The 15,358-nt window shown below is 39.1% G+C and overlaps 1 protein-coding gene across 6 annotated transcripts in view; it reads right to left on the bottom strand.

The window, feature by feature from the left end:
* SLC12A7 (solute carrier family 12 member 7) overlaps positions 1–15,358 on the bottom strand; it is a 79,528-nt gene that overhangs the window by 32,874 nt on the left and 31,296 nt on the right. For all 6 annotated transcript variants that reach the window (XM_071450094.1, XM_071450102.1, XM_071450122.1 and 3 more), the window contains exons 10-11: positions 14,006–14,104; positions 13,286–13,343 (exon numbers count right to left, since the gene is read on the bottom strand). In XM_071450094.1, coding sequence (XP_071306195.1) covers positions 13,286–13,343; positions 14,006–14,104 — 157 coding nt within the window. The remainder of the gene's footprint in view (positions 1–13,285; positions 13,344–14,005; positions 14,105–15,358) is intronic.

The raw sequence follows: 15,358 nt of genomic DNA, 5'->3' as shown, positions 1-15,358 counted from the left end.
AGAGCTAGGAACTAGTTTCCCGAAATCTGTTCCACTATATATACAAGTATACCCTGGGGCATAAGCAGGAGATTCACAAAAAGTATTAGCCTTTCCTTTTAAAAGTGTGACACTGACATACAATAAGTAGAGAAATTACCAGACACAACCATTTTGAGTTTCGCACATCTTCTGGTTGTTGTGCAACCTGATGCAATTTTTAATTTACTAGAGCAAACAAGTGGGTAGAAGTCAGGAAGAGGTGCTTTCATTACAGTCCTGAGTGTCCCATCCAATACTATCTCCACTTTTTTTTTAGATACCCAACTTTATGTTAATTTAGGCATTACTTGAATAAACTACAAAAAAATTATTCCACCCTACCCCCTCCTTTGAACTGGCAGTTTTGTTTTAAAAGCAAGTAAGGTTTTTCTTGTTCATCTTACTGTTGTTAGTAAGCAGCCAAAATTAATTTTAAGGCTATCTCTACTGTGATACTGCCATTATTTTTTCCTAATGTGTTCAGTTTTTTCTTAATAAAAGGAAAAGTCTACAGAAATAAGAGAAGAGAAAAATTAGGGAAAATTAAATGGTTTTTGTCTTTTCATACCTACTTTTAAAAATAGGGTCAAGAAACACAGCAATGAAGTGAATATAGTACGCTTGTGTTCAAATTCTTGCTTATGCCTAAGATGAGAGGCATGACTGTGTACTATTTTCAGCAGAAGAAGAAAAAAAGGTAAATCACACTCCTCAAAATTATAGGATAAAACCCATATTGCTCTTCTATAACAAGATTTCTATAACTGTATATTATTCTTAGTTCAAATTCTAATGCCTATTTTTCAACTAAACACAGGATAGGAATAACTTCAAGAGATGCAAAAAACAGAAAAAATGTACAACCTACTTTTTCTCATTGCAGATATGACCATCATAATGAAAAAAGCCTCAGAACCCAGTCTTTAGACTGAAAATCCACACACTTTACTGTTCAGCTGAATTTCAGCCAAGTGAGAACTGTCAGCAATGTAAATGAAAGTTCATGGACTCAAGATTCTTGCTGCAATGCAACCTGCTCTAAGGATAGCTAAGAGCTTACAAAATTCCCTCACCTCCCGCTTGCCTGGTAAATTTCAAAAATATGAGTTTAGCTCTGCTTTAATTTCTTATTTCAGAATTCATTTACTATTTCCTAGGCAGTTTGATTTGGCTTTTATATTTATGATGAAGAAAAAACTAACAGATATTTTCACTGATGCAGCAATATCACTTTAAAGTAAAAGTCACAGAATCACAGAACGAGTAATATTGGAAGGAACCACAGTGGGTCATCTAATCCAACCTCCCTGCTCAAGCAGAGTACAATGCACAGGATTGTGTCCAGACGCTTCCTGAATATCTCCAGTGGCAGAGACTCCCAAACCTCTCTGGGCAATCTGTTCCAGTGCACAATCACTTGCACAGTAAAGAAGTTCTTCCTCATATTCATGTGGAATTTCCTGTGCATCATTTCTGCCCATTGTTTCTTCCTGTTGGTTGGCAACGCTGATAAAGAGCCCAGGTCCAATTGGATTGGATGCTCCAATGCCTGTATCATCTTCATAGCCCTCCACTGGACCTCCAGAGGCTCCATGTCACTCATGTACTGAGGAGTCCAGAAATGGACACAGCAGTCCAAATGCAATCTCACCAGGGCTGAGTGGAGGGGAAGAATGATCTCCCTTGACCCACTGGCAATGCTCTTCCTCCTAATGCAAACCAGGATTATGTTGCAGTAAGGTAGAAAAATCATAAAAGAAAGGCCTCATAAGATCAGGCCTGGTCTCCTGGAATCAGTGGCTGGCCTTGTCAAGTAGCACTTTACAAATTCCTGTGCGAAAGCAATTCTGGTGTGAGCAGTTTGTTAACATAACAATCTATTCCTGGGTGAAAAACAACTAGCACCTGTATAAACTGTTTTTACACCGTTAGATAGAAAAATGGAAACTATCTCTCACAAGCAACATTTCCTGCACGTACACACCGGGAGTTTCAGTGACCAATCAATACAGGATAACAACTTGTTACTAACAAATAAAGTAATTGGTAAGAAAGCTCCTTGTAGGAATCCTTAAAATCAGAGGGTTTTGGGAAAGCTGCAAAAGACAGGCCTCAGAGACAGCAGAACTGCAATTAGAGCTAAGCAGTAGCCATAAGATTCGTCAGCAGAAAAATTATATGAGAAGTAGAAAAGTAAGGACAAGTAGAACAATGGTCTGTCTATTAATGCTTGTCTAGAATAACTCCCTAAGCTGCAGAAAAGTATATCTAGCAAGATATTAGGAAGTTCTAAGCTTAGTAATGGAGCTCTGTGCATTGTGTTTTAAGGCTTTCAAGCAGATACTGTATTTGAAATAAGCAAGCATTGTTTTAACCAAAGGTATGTGTGCTTATAGTGGTTGGATAGAACTACTGTCAATATGCTTTTGCTTTGTGTGATTGGTCAAAAAACTTTTAAAGTAAGTTGTAACATTAAGTTCTTTGTCTGCTGCCTGGGATGTGAGCTGCTGGCATCTTCCCATTGTCATAACCATGTAATGAGACTGATGCTGGAAAATACAACAGCTCGAGATGTGTTCCTTAGCAGTCTCATCCTGTTCATGATGTATACAGAGACCCCGGCTAGCGATAAATGGTGCTCTTTTGTGAAGAGGACTGTTAGATTAGAGGAATAATAAAGAAGACCGTGGACAGTGCTGTTGCTGGAGGCCCAGGCTGTTAATAGAAGGAATGGATCATTCCCTTTGTCATCTCTAGCTGATATCCTTGTAAGTGATGAGTAGCAACTTCAGGGGCTTCTGGGCAATGAGATGAGAAACAATCTATCTAAAACAGAATTGAGTATCTTTTACCAGCTTGAGACAATTTTACAGGATAAAGGATATTCAGACATCTTAAAACATAAACTAAGACTTATTAATCTGGGTAAAAGCAAGTATTTAAAATATAGACTTGAAGTCTGCTTTTACCTTTGATTTCTGGGATCAGATAAACTGGAAAATTTACAATCTAGTCTCTTTCAAAAAGGAAGAGACTTTGGTCAAACTAATGCCTGTCTCCAGAGTTTTAATGGAGAGCTGTAAATAGTATGATTGTAATAGAGACTTTCTCGAACACCAAAACAGAACACCTGGTTCTAAGACTTTAATTCCGAGGGATGCTGGCTCTTCATTCTCCTCCGTGGGGATCTCGGATTTTGTTTGGGGTTCCTTCCCTTCTCCTGATGTGTACAGGATTTCCTCAGGCAGTGTGGACAGCAACCTGATCCCCAGGAAGGGGGAATCAAATCAGCTTCCAGCTTCAGTTGTGTCCTCTGTTTCCTCCAGGATTCCCTGCATCACTGATGCTGCGACCAGGCATCCTCTCATTCCTACGTGAAATCATCCATCCCCGGACCCCGGAATTCCTGGGAAAGCGTTTGGGATTTTTGTTGTGTTCCAAGAATTTGGGGGGCTGGCAGTCATGTTCTGGGGAGGTTGGGAGTCGAACAGGTCCAGGAGATGAGAGTTTGGGGAAGCTTTGCAAAACAGGGGCTGCTGTTTCTGTGCCCTGCTCCTCTTCTGAACAACTTGTGGATGGATCTTGTTCTGAAGTTGTGCAGGCGGACACTGCCAAGGGGAGCTCTGGATCCACTCTGCCTGGCTGAGGGGCTGTGGGGGACACCCCTGCCACAGTTTCCCCTTCCCAGGAAGTCACTCCCTCAGATTGGGCTCAGGCAGGAAGATTGCTTTGCAGTTCCAAGAACTCTTTTCATACTAATTCCTCCCCAAAGCCTCTTCCAGTGTTTTCAGTGCTTTTAGCACCCCAGCCTCTGGTTATAGCTGGTGGATTTGGCTCTGCCTGCAGAGGAGTGGGCAGGGGGCAGGACAGAGGTGGCAGGCAGCAGTCAGGGGTTGAGCAGGGCTGGGATGGCTCTGGCCAGAAAGATGAATGGGGTGGAAGCAGGAGAGCTCAGGAAAATTTCTGTGGAGACACAGATCATTTAGAAGCCTTGAAGCCTGTCTCAGTTGTGCTGCGGGGGGGGGGGGGGGGGGGGGGGGGAGGCGGTGTGGGGTGGTGGTGAAAGCATGCTGAGATTGCAGCTGTGAGTGGACAGTTTTCCAGCTGCATCCCCATTGTCAGGGGCATGGTGTGGAACCTGTAACAGTTCATTGGAAAATGTCACAAATACAAATTTGGGATCTGCAGCTCGAGAGCAGCCCGATTTGTGTGGATCTAAAAAGACCCAATTTAGTTAATTGAGACGTGATTTAGTAGGTTCTGGCTTTCTTCCTGTAACCAATACAACACATTTCTCAGCTGCTACCTCCAGCAGGGGGGCCATTGTTGGGAATGTGGACCTCTCGTCCTCCACTCTTCCTGGCAGGGCTCCCAGGAAAGCTTGTTGCTGTGCCAACACTACTGCCAAGAGCTTGGAGCTTCTTGGCAGGGTTCCTGGGACAGCTGATTGCTGTGACAACACTACCTGTTCTTCTGTATCAGACACAGGAGTGATGAGAGGGAAAAACAAAATACAGTCTAAATCAGAGGTAAACCTTACATTTCAACTACCTAATTGGTCTAATATTAATCAAAACTTAGAATAATATTTGGATTCAAATAAACAACTCCTTGTCTTACCTGTAAGATGTGGTCTTAATGATGTAAATCCACAATATTAAACTCTCACCATGATATAAAAGAACTCCATCAAGCTTTGAAAGAAAGTGGGTTTTCTTCTCTTTATTTTAATAATGTGTTGAAAAGCATATTTAATTCTTATGACTTAGTCCCTGCTAATTGTTGAAATGTGGCTTCCCTGATCTTAACCAATTCACAGTATCTTTTATGGGAATTACAATGGAAAAAACTTTTAATAAATTGATTGAAAAATATGAAAATTCACCTTATAAGAATATAGATATTACCCAAATGGCAGGTGATCCACCTTTCCATAGACCAGAAAATCAGGCAGTGGAATTTCCTCAGCCTGTACTCACAGATATTAAAGATGCTGCTAGAAAAGCTTTGTTTTCAGTTAAGCCAGCTGGTACCTATGTAAATGCTTAAACTACTATCAGATAAGGTGAATTAGAATCCTTTGGTTCTTTCCTAGATAGATTAACCCAAGCTGTCGAAAAACAATGTCCAGATGAAAAAGCTCATTCCTGTATTATTGAAAACCTTGCTTTTGTCAATGCTCATGAAGAATGTAGAAAAATTATTTTAACTTTACCTGATCAGCCTCCAACTGTAACACAGATGCTAACAGCTTGCAGTAAGCTCACCTCTCCACAGCATCTTGCTAATGTGCAAGTTAATGATTTTGGAAAGCAGATTGCAGAAGCTCAAGAAAAGTTAGGAAAAACATTGGGAGATAGTATGGCAAAATCTTTGGGAGAAAATTTGGGACAACAAATGGAAAAGTTTGAAAAGGCCTTAGAAGCAGAAACAAAAATTTTTTAAAAATCTGTTGGTACTGTACAGTTGGACTCTGATAAAAAGGCTTGTTGCTTTGCTTGTGGTAAACTAGGACATGTGAAAAAGGATTGTCCTACAAAAACAATCCTATTAAAAAATCCTACAAAACCAAAAAGGATTGTCCTAAAAAACAATCCAAACAACTTTCCCCTCAATGTCAGAAAGGGAAGCATCTTGCTAAGTACTGTCACTCTCAATTTGACATTGGTGGCAAACCTTTGTCGTTAAACTCAAAAAGAGTCTCGACACAAGTAGTGGTTCCTCCTTACAGTCAATTACCCAGTCAAATGGTATTGGTACCTCAATAATTTGTCCCTCAGTCAACCATTCCTCAAATGGTCCCAGCCCAATACCCTCAGGTACAAGTTTCGAATTGGCCTCCTGAAAATTGATACATCTTTTAAATAATTTTTGTTACGAAAGCATTTCTACTGGAATTAACAGGTTTTTTTCAACAAAGACAAGTTTTTTGATTCTAGGCAAAGCCAGCAACAAAATTTTTGGACTTTCAGTCCTTCCAGCTGTTATGTCAGTAAATTGTAATGAAGAGCTAGTAATTTTAGCTCTTGCATGCAATGCTCCTTTGGTAATTCCTCCAAAAACACCTATAGTTATTGCATTTCTTTTACCCATGAATACACCCAAGCAGAACAACTTTCCAAAGAATTCAATTATGTCTGTGCCATTTGATATCTCAGGTCCTGAGGTCTTTTGGGTGCAATGTTTAGACCTTAACCAACCAAAATTAACTTGCAGCCTGACTCACCATGGCAAAACAATTTACATTACAGGCATGCTGGATACTGGTGCAGATGCCACTGTAATTTCTCACGTTTTGGCCCAGTGATTGGGATTTGGTAGCTCCTGCAGGTTCCGTCACAGGGACTGGAGGTGCTACTGTGTGTTTGCAAAGTGCACCCATGATTAACATTACAGGTTCTGAAGGAATGACAGTGACAGTACGTCCTTTTGTTGTTCAGAAGCCTCTCACTGTCTGGAGGATAGATGTCCTGTCCCAATGGGGAACAAAACTGGAAGTGGGCCTGTGATGGAAACCTCGTCGAAACCTCCCACTTTAAAGCTGAACTGGAAAACTGATCATCCTACATGGATTGATCAATGGCCTTTAACAGAGAAAAAATTAAATATTCTTAAAAGATTGGTAAAGGAACAATTACAGCAAGGTCACATCACACCCACGACCAGTCCCTGGAATTGACCAGTATTCATCATCCACAAGAAGACATTGGACTCCTGGAGGTTGCTTCATGACCTGAAGATCAATGAAGTGACTAAAAACATGAGACCTCTTCAACCTAGAGTTCCTTCTCTATCAATGATCCAAAATCACTGGCCTCTCACTGTCATTGATTTAAAGGACTTTTTTTCCACATCTCACTTCATCCTGATGATGTTCCAAGACTGCTTTTTCAGTTCCAGTCATCAACTGAAGAGAACCCAGGCAGAGATTCCACTGGAAATCATTGCCAATATTTTGTTGCATAAGCTTTGTTTCCAGTTCAACAGAAGCATCCAAGATCCATGATTCTACACTACATGGATGATTTGCTCTTTGCAGCTCCAACACAGATGGAGATGGAGCAAATACGTGCTAGTGTTGTTCCTGAAGTCCAAAATGCTGGACTTGAAATTCCTATAACCAAAATCCAAGAAGTTCCACCCTGGAAGTATCTGGGATGGAAGATGGCTGAAAAAACAATTACACCACAGAAGATACAGCTCTGGTGTCAACAACTTACAAGATTTACAACAGCTTGGAGGACAAATCAATTGGGTCAGGCCTGTTTTGGGAATTACCAATGATAAACTGGGTCCAACTTTTAATTTATTGAGAGGAAGCTGCGACATCAACTCTGCTAGATCTCTAACACCTGAAGCTCGTGCAGCCCTTGACAAGGTCATGGAAGCTCTCCAAAGACAACAAGCTCATCGCTGTATTCCACAAAAGCCTTTCTTTTTTTCAATTTGAAGAGAAAAAAATGCAACTTTTTGGTCTCATTTTTCAATGGGACCCTTCACAGAGAGATTCTTTGTTGATAATAGAATGGGTTTTTCTTCCCTATAGGTTTCCAAAGACTATTTTTACAGTTTTAGAGATGACAGCAAAAATTGTAATTAAGGCCAGAACAAGATTGTTAAGTCTAGCAGGTCAAGAATTTGCAGTTATCTGTTTACCACTGAAAAAAGATTATATTGATTAGGCAATGCAAAATTCTGATGATTTGCAGTATGCATTGTTAAACTTCCCAGGTATTTGTTCTATTCATTACCTGGCTCACAAATTATTTCAGGCAAAATTGAGTTTTAAAGAGAAACATATGTTAAGTGAAGAACTTTAAATGCAATAATCTTTCTTCACTGATGGATCTGGCAAAAGTCACAAATCAGTTGTAACTTGGTTGAACCAGACAAATAAAACTTGGGAATCAGATATTCAAACAGTAGAAGTGTGGGAACTTAGCACATCACTCCAGATGTCCAGAGCTACCGAGAGAACCCTTGGGGGGCTCGGAAATCCTGGAATGTTGCCAGGAGCGTCTGGTGCCTTGACTTTGATCCCTCTAGGGATGTGCCACCTGTTTGAGGACATGAGAGTCACTTGGGAATGAATGGTGCAGAAATGATGTATTTACAGGGTGAAATATAGATTTTAGGGTTTTGGTACAGGGGGGTTATGGAGACAGGATGGAGGGATCAGGGCGTGTCTTGTCCTTCTTTCTTCTTCTTGTCATCCATTTTCTGTGGTGATGTTGGCACTTGGGGATTGGTCCATGGTGAAGGTGCACTTGCTAATATGGGTGAAAGGTATTGGGAAATAAAGGTAAATATGATGTATGTAGTTTTCAGTCTAAAAAGACACGACCGCCCTGTGGGTGGTCAGAGTGCCCTTGGCTGCCCTGCAGGTCAGACCTCTGCTGGGCAGAAAGAAAATTCTGTAGATAAGAAATAATAAACAATCTGAAGACTGAAAAACTGAAGAGTCCAGACTCGTCCTTTGAAGCACGGGCTGCCCCAGAACCATCCTACACGTGTCTGGGCAGAGACAGACAGCTGACCGGACACAGAAGGATCTCCTCAGACTGTTGAACTTGTCACTGTGGTTAGGGCTTTTCAGCTATTTCCACAACCTTTTAATTGAATCATAGATTCTGCTTATGTTGCTAATGTGGTTAAAAGAATAGAAGGATCAGTTTTAAAGGATGTTAGTTATGACACTTTATATCATTGGCTTTCATGTCTTTATACAACTTTGCAAGATAGAACTAATCCATATTTTGTTTCTCACATCAGGGCTCATTCTTCACTTCCTGATTTTTAGTGGAAGGAAATGCAAGAGCAGACAAACTGACAGTGGTTATTACAAACATTTTGCCAAACATTTTTGAACAAGCAAAACTCAGTCATGCCTTTCTTCACCAAAATGCACATGCTCTTGTGGAATGTTTCAAATTTCCAAAAGTCAAGCTAAAGCTATTATCAGTACTTGCCCTGACTGTCAGTTTGTGCAGCCTTCTGTTTCTACAGGAGCAGTCAACCTGCAAAGTTTGCAAAGCCTGCCGTTATGGCAAATGGATATCACTAAATACCCTTCCTTTGGTAAATTTAAAAATATTGTTTCAGTGGACACATTCTCTGGTGCAGTTTTTGCTTCCCTTCACAGAGGTGAAACAGGTAATGCCTGTCACCATTTTTTGCAAGCTTTTGCTTCATTGGGTGCACCCAAGAAGTAAAAACCGACAATAGTACTGCATAAATATCTCAAAAATTTGCCATGTTTTTAAAGGATTGGGGAGTTTGTCAAATCTTTGGTATTCCTCATTCTCCCACAAGTCAAGCAATTATTGAGAGGGCACATCAGACATTAAAACGCATTCTTGATCAAGAGAAGGGGGGAGTAGAGGTTACACCACAGATGAGGTTGGACAAACTTTATATGTTTTAAATTTTTTAAACAGCTTTGTTCCAGAACCCAATCCACCAATTTTTAGGCATTTTTCAAATAACACACAGGTGAAACTGAAAGAAAATCCCCCCGTTTTAATTAGAAACCCTGAGACAGGACAAATTGAAGGTCCTTTCCAATTAATCACTTGGGGCAAATCACTTGGTGAAGGTCCATTCCAATTAATCACTTGGGGTATGCTTCTGTCTCTATAGGTGCAGGAATTAAGTGGGTCCCAGTGCAAAACATCAAGCTGTACCGCACCCCAGAACATGTTGACGAGCTCAAGGCCGTAGAAGCAAGTACGCAGACGTGAGCCAAACACAGAGATCCCGGGTCATGCCTGATGTTCCTTGAACATCGGTGCATCGGTGGAACTTGCAAACTCTGATTTTATGCTATTTATAAATGTATGAATTGTTGGTTTCATAGACCTAATTTTTAGCAAAAGCGTGGGTTTTGTTTTGTTATGTTGTAGATTCCCTCTTTTGGCTTTTCAAATTTTATTTCAAGGTCAAAAGCAAAGTTTTTAAATTGATATATATGGAAGGATTTTTTGTCAAAAATTAGTTCACGAAAAGGATGGAGTGAAATCAAGTGATATGCTGGTGTTGGTTGGTTTTAATTGTTTCTTGTAGTGCAGATCTACCTGTGGAACAACCACAAACAAATGTTTGGGTGATCTTAGCCAAGGCAGCAGGCTCAGATACCATATGTTTGCCTAACTCAGAACCAGAAAAGCCTTTCTCAACCTGTCTGGTCGGTGTGCCAGTAAAGGATTTGCCCTTGATCAAAAAGCAATTCAATAGTCAGCCTGGCAAAACTGACAATGGGGGGAGCAATCCTGTATTGAATTGGAACATTTGGACCAAAGAACTTCCCAAAGCAGTATCTGAACCCCAAGAATTAGAAATCCTTGGTTCTTTAACAATGGATTTCTGCCTTACATTTACAGCTAACAATTAGCGAGAACGTGATCCTCCAAAGTACAATGTCACTCCCCATTATTTTGCATAGAGAAATTCAAGTTTTTGGTGTAATTATTCAAACAGTTGGGATGTGCTTTCCCAGGCTGACCAATATCCATGACAATTACCAAAAAGATATTGGTTCATTTGTGGAGATAGGGCTTGGCAGAGCATTCCATCACACCTTGAAGGTGGCCCATGTAGCATTGGTATGCTCACTGTGATTGCACCTACTGCTAAAGCAGTCATTAAGAAGAAACATAGGGGAACAAGATCTACTCATCACTATGATGAGAATTGTAAGAGTGATTTCATGCCTTGGAATGCTGCGAAAAGCGTTTCAGCAGGTTTGTTTTTACCCCAACTGGCTTCAGCAATGGTATTGAAACAAATAAATTGGGTTGGATGTTGGCTGAGTAAACAAATTAATGCCACATCCACTGCAATCAGTGGTATGCTGACAAATGTTAACAGTGTTAGGCATGCTACCCTTCAAAATGGAGCAGCAATTGATTTTCTTTTACTGGTACATGGACATGGTTGGAGGAATTTGAAGGATTGTGTTGTATGAACCTGTCTGATCATTCTGAATCCACCCACAAAAGCATAAAAAAGCTGATAGATTTAACAACTCAAATTAAAGAAGATGGTGGGTCATGGTTAGATGATTTGTTCAAAGCATGGAGCTTTGCACCTTGGCTAAGGGAACTTTGTAAAATAGGTCTATATGTGTTGGGTGTTTTAGTGGTGATACTAGTAGTGATATCTTGCATACTTTGGTGTGTGTGACAAATGATGGACAAAACTATCAAAGAAGTTTTTAAAATACAAGAGAAAGAGGTAGGAAATGGATTTGCAGAGAGTTCTCAAAATCTTACAGAGACAGTGAATGAAGGTATAGACATAGAGGAAGTTTTTGAATTAAGACCTTGGAACCGGCGAGACTTTTAAAAACAATGACTTGTTGTTATCAGACATGACTTATGCCCTTTGAACTGACTAGACTTTCACAGCATTAAAATTGCTGTGTTGCAATATAGCAATGCTTGATGTGAGCAAAAAAAATGCTTTAAGTAAGTAATAAGCAGATATATTATGGTAAAGATACGAAACACAAGATAGTTAACAACACAGTTATGAAGGTTTCTTTTCAGTTGAACCGAGAGGAGGAATTGTGGGAATCCTCAGAATCAGAGGGTTTTGGGAAAGCTGTAAAAGACAGGCCTCAGAGACAGCAGAACTGCAATTAGAGCTAAGCAGTAGCCATAAGATTTGTCAGCAGAAAAACTTATATGGGAAGTAGAAAAGTAAGGACAAATAGAACAATGGTCTGTCTATTAATGCTTGTCTAGAATAACTCCCTAAGCTGCAGAAAAGTATATCTAGCAAGATATTAGGAAGTTCTAAGCTTAGTAATGGAGCTCTGTGCATTGTGTTTTAAGGCTTTCAAGCAGATACTGTATTTGAAATAAGCAAGCATTGTTTTAACCAAAGGTATGTGTGCTTATAGTGGTTGGATAGAACTACTGTCAATATGCTTTTGCTTTGTGTGATTGGTCAAAAAACTTTTAAAGTAAGTTGTAACATTAAGTTCTTTTTGTCTGCTGCCTGGGATGTGAGCTGCTGGCATCTTCCCATTGTCATAACCATGTAATGAGATTGATGCTGGAAAATACAACAGCTCAAGACATGTTCCTTAGCAGTCCCCTCCTGTCTGTGATTTGTACATAGACCCCTGGCTGGCAATACTACTAACCAATTGGAGCCACACACAAGTGAATAAAGAAATGGCTTTTCCATCTTGAAGAAAATGGAGTCTGCATGATTTATTCCCATAGGATTACACTGGTCTTCTTGGCCACAAGGTCATACCACTGGTCCAGTACAGAACCCTGGGGGACACCACTAGTTACAGGCGTCCAACTAGACTCTGCCACTGATCATGACCCTCTGGGATTTGCCAGTCAGACACTTCTCAATCCACCTCACTGTCCACAGTTCTTGATTTTTCCTATGAGGATGCTGTGAGAGAGTGTCAAAAGCCTTTCATGGACCCCCTGCTGCTTCTTCTATTCGTTTGATTAGAATCCAGCTTTTAACTTATGATTATCCTTCTAGACTTATGAAATAAGTTGTCTCAACATCAACTTCACCACCTTTTAAACAATACCCCAATGACACTGTTTGATCACCATAAGCAAACATGGGCCTCAGTAGGAAAGAGAACCAGACACCAGCAAGAAAACAACTGTGAAACCTGACAACAGTTTCATATTAACCAACTTCTCCTAATGGAGAAATTGATCAAAATATGGAGATTCTCTTCATACTCGTGTCCATCACATTTATTCCCTTCATAATATGCCTTAAATTCGTCAGGCAACTACATGGTTGAAAATAGACATGACTCCTGATGTACTACTCAAATTTTAAAACAAAAAATAGTCTAGTGAAAATTATGGGTCTGATGGTGCACTGCAGTCTTCTTACTAACTCCCCTAGTCATGTAACTGTCAAATTTTAAATTTTGTTCCTCAAAAACCTATTAACTCTCTCCAAGTACTATCCCTTATCCCCATCCATCAGCTCTGCAAATACTAATTATGATTTTCTTCATCAAGAACATTTCATTAGGCTGGTTCAACTTCATCTTAGATTCTGCTTCTGCTTCTTGAAGGCATTCAGTCTAATAACCGGACCAGTTTTTGCAGCCATCTCAGTTTGACAGACATGCTTTCCCTCCAGTTTTAAACTAAGTAAAAGAAATATATACCACATAGATATTTCACACAAGAGCCTATTAATAAGTCCCATTAATATAACATATGATTACATATACTCCATGTAATATTAGAAGCTGAATATTACTTACTTATCTCTTAATATTACACCTTCTATACAGGCGCCAAACAACACTATACAGGAGAGATCTGTTACTGAGACTGAAGGAAGATTACTCTCTAAAAAATCACATAGAAGAAATCCCACCTTTTTTCACCAAGGTATGAAATGAAAATGTCCATGACAATGCAGCATGTGTCTGTATTTCCTGGCTGCTTTTTTATTTGTTTTTTTTAGTTCTTCCCTGCTATGGTTTTTTAGTTTATGTTCTTTATGACTGTATGTCACAGTGATTTGTGAAGTATTGGAAGTAGCCAGATCATATAGCATGCAATAGAACAGGCATTTTCTCATACAAATAAGCATGTACTTGTGTACTGTAGGTTTTGAAGGACCGACAACTACTATTACTGGTTTTTTTCCTTTAAGATCTGGTTATACTGAGTATGACAATAATCTGCCAACAGAAGCCTAATGCTAAAAACCTTCAGATCACTTGACTACAACCATCAATTACATACTGGAATTTGAAGCACTAGTAGAATATCTATATTTATTAATAAAATTTGACATATTTTCATAATATTTATAAATAATACTGGTATTTTAGACAAATATCAAAGATTTCTTTTCAGTTTAGATTTCATTCATTTCCTAGTCAGGAAACTAATGATTTTCCAGTGAAAAACCTGTTATACCTACAGAATCTACAGAATGTAGACTAAGAAAAAAGTCACAGTATAAAGGATACAAATAAAAGATGTAGTTGAAATAGCCAAAATTGTTCCAGTAGGAATAGATTTCTGAGCATCCTTTAGATCTCCAGATCTATTTGATCCTGCCATAATACCTTAAAAAGAGACAAAATTTATGTCATAAAACCAATTAATAATAACTCCATGATAATAACTAAGAAAATAAGAACATCTAATTTTAAACCAACTTTAACTCAAAGATTACCAATGGAGCAGGCTACAGAAGCATATTATAATCCTGCACAAATCCTCAATTAATACCTTCATTTTATTCAGAAATCTGTGTTATTACCCACTTGAGTAAGCAAATCCTATAAAGGTCAGTAAAAAGACAGATTAAAAAAATATTTTTCAAGTATTACCTCAGAATCATTCTTGAAATGAAGAAATACAAGGAGTAGCAATTTTGCTATTTGGAAGGGATGTTACAAATTAATAGGGACTTGGCAATTTATCCAGTATGACCTAACGCACTGACTTTCTACTAAACAGACCATCATAATAACAAGTAGATGTAAACAAGCAAATCAATAAACTAAAAAATAAAGCCTTAGAATCAAAAAAGAAAGGAGCAGGCAAGAAAAAGAATGGTTAGAAAAATCACACGTACGTGTGTGAATCTAAAAAGAGAACAGAATTATTTTGTAGCACAGACAGTGACAGGAGGGAAAGAAACCTATACAATCATTAATTCTGCCATCTCTCCTACAATTGACCTAACCACTGGAAGCAAAAATAGGGAAGCTAATGTCAAGATGTTCCAGTGCAAAAACATTGTCAGACTCCATGGAATAAAACAATAACCATGAGGTCAGATATGATGAAATGTTGGTAAGAGTCTGATGTAAACAAATGGGAGCAGTGGGCTTCAAACAGTGAATACAAAGATAATTCCACTTCATAATAAACTACCAAACAGTGCTGCAACTTCTTATTGGAATTCTATTCTGTTACTTGATATTACAATTACTTCAGCTGGGACTTTAGAAGAAAAACGTCTGTTTTTTCATTCAAGCATGAGCTGAGGAAAATGAAATACAACTAGTCTAGGCTTGACAAAAAAGTCTACACAGTTAATGTGGCAAAATATTGGACATGTGAACAAACCCCAGGCAGTTAACCAGGCAGTTTGGACACTGGAAGAATCATTTTAATATTAAACTGTTCTCTCAAGCCTTTGAAGATTAAAGTGTTATAAAGGCACCTTATTTGGAATAAACATTTAGTAACACATGAGGGTTTTGCTTTCTTTATAGAAATGGCCCTTAAACAGATTTCTTGTTTGAGTCCTATAATGTCCAAAAGTCATTAGCCATGACTAATGTCTCCGTAGCACCAGAAGGTACATA

The sequence above is a fragment of the Agelaius tricolor genome, unplaced genomic scaffold (genome assembly GCF_023055355.1).
Source record: "Agelaius tricolor isolate 1412-34295 unplaced genomic scaffold, bAgeTri1.0.p SCAF_2, whole genome shotgun sequence".
Taxonomy (NCBI): Eukaryota; Metazoa; Chordata; class Aves; order Passeriformes; family Icteridae; genus Agelaius; species Agelaius tricolor.
The sequence above is the reverse complement of the archived record's forward strand: the minus strand, read 5'-3'. Positions and strand labels throughout refer to the sequence as shown.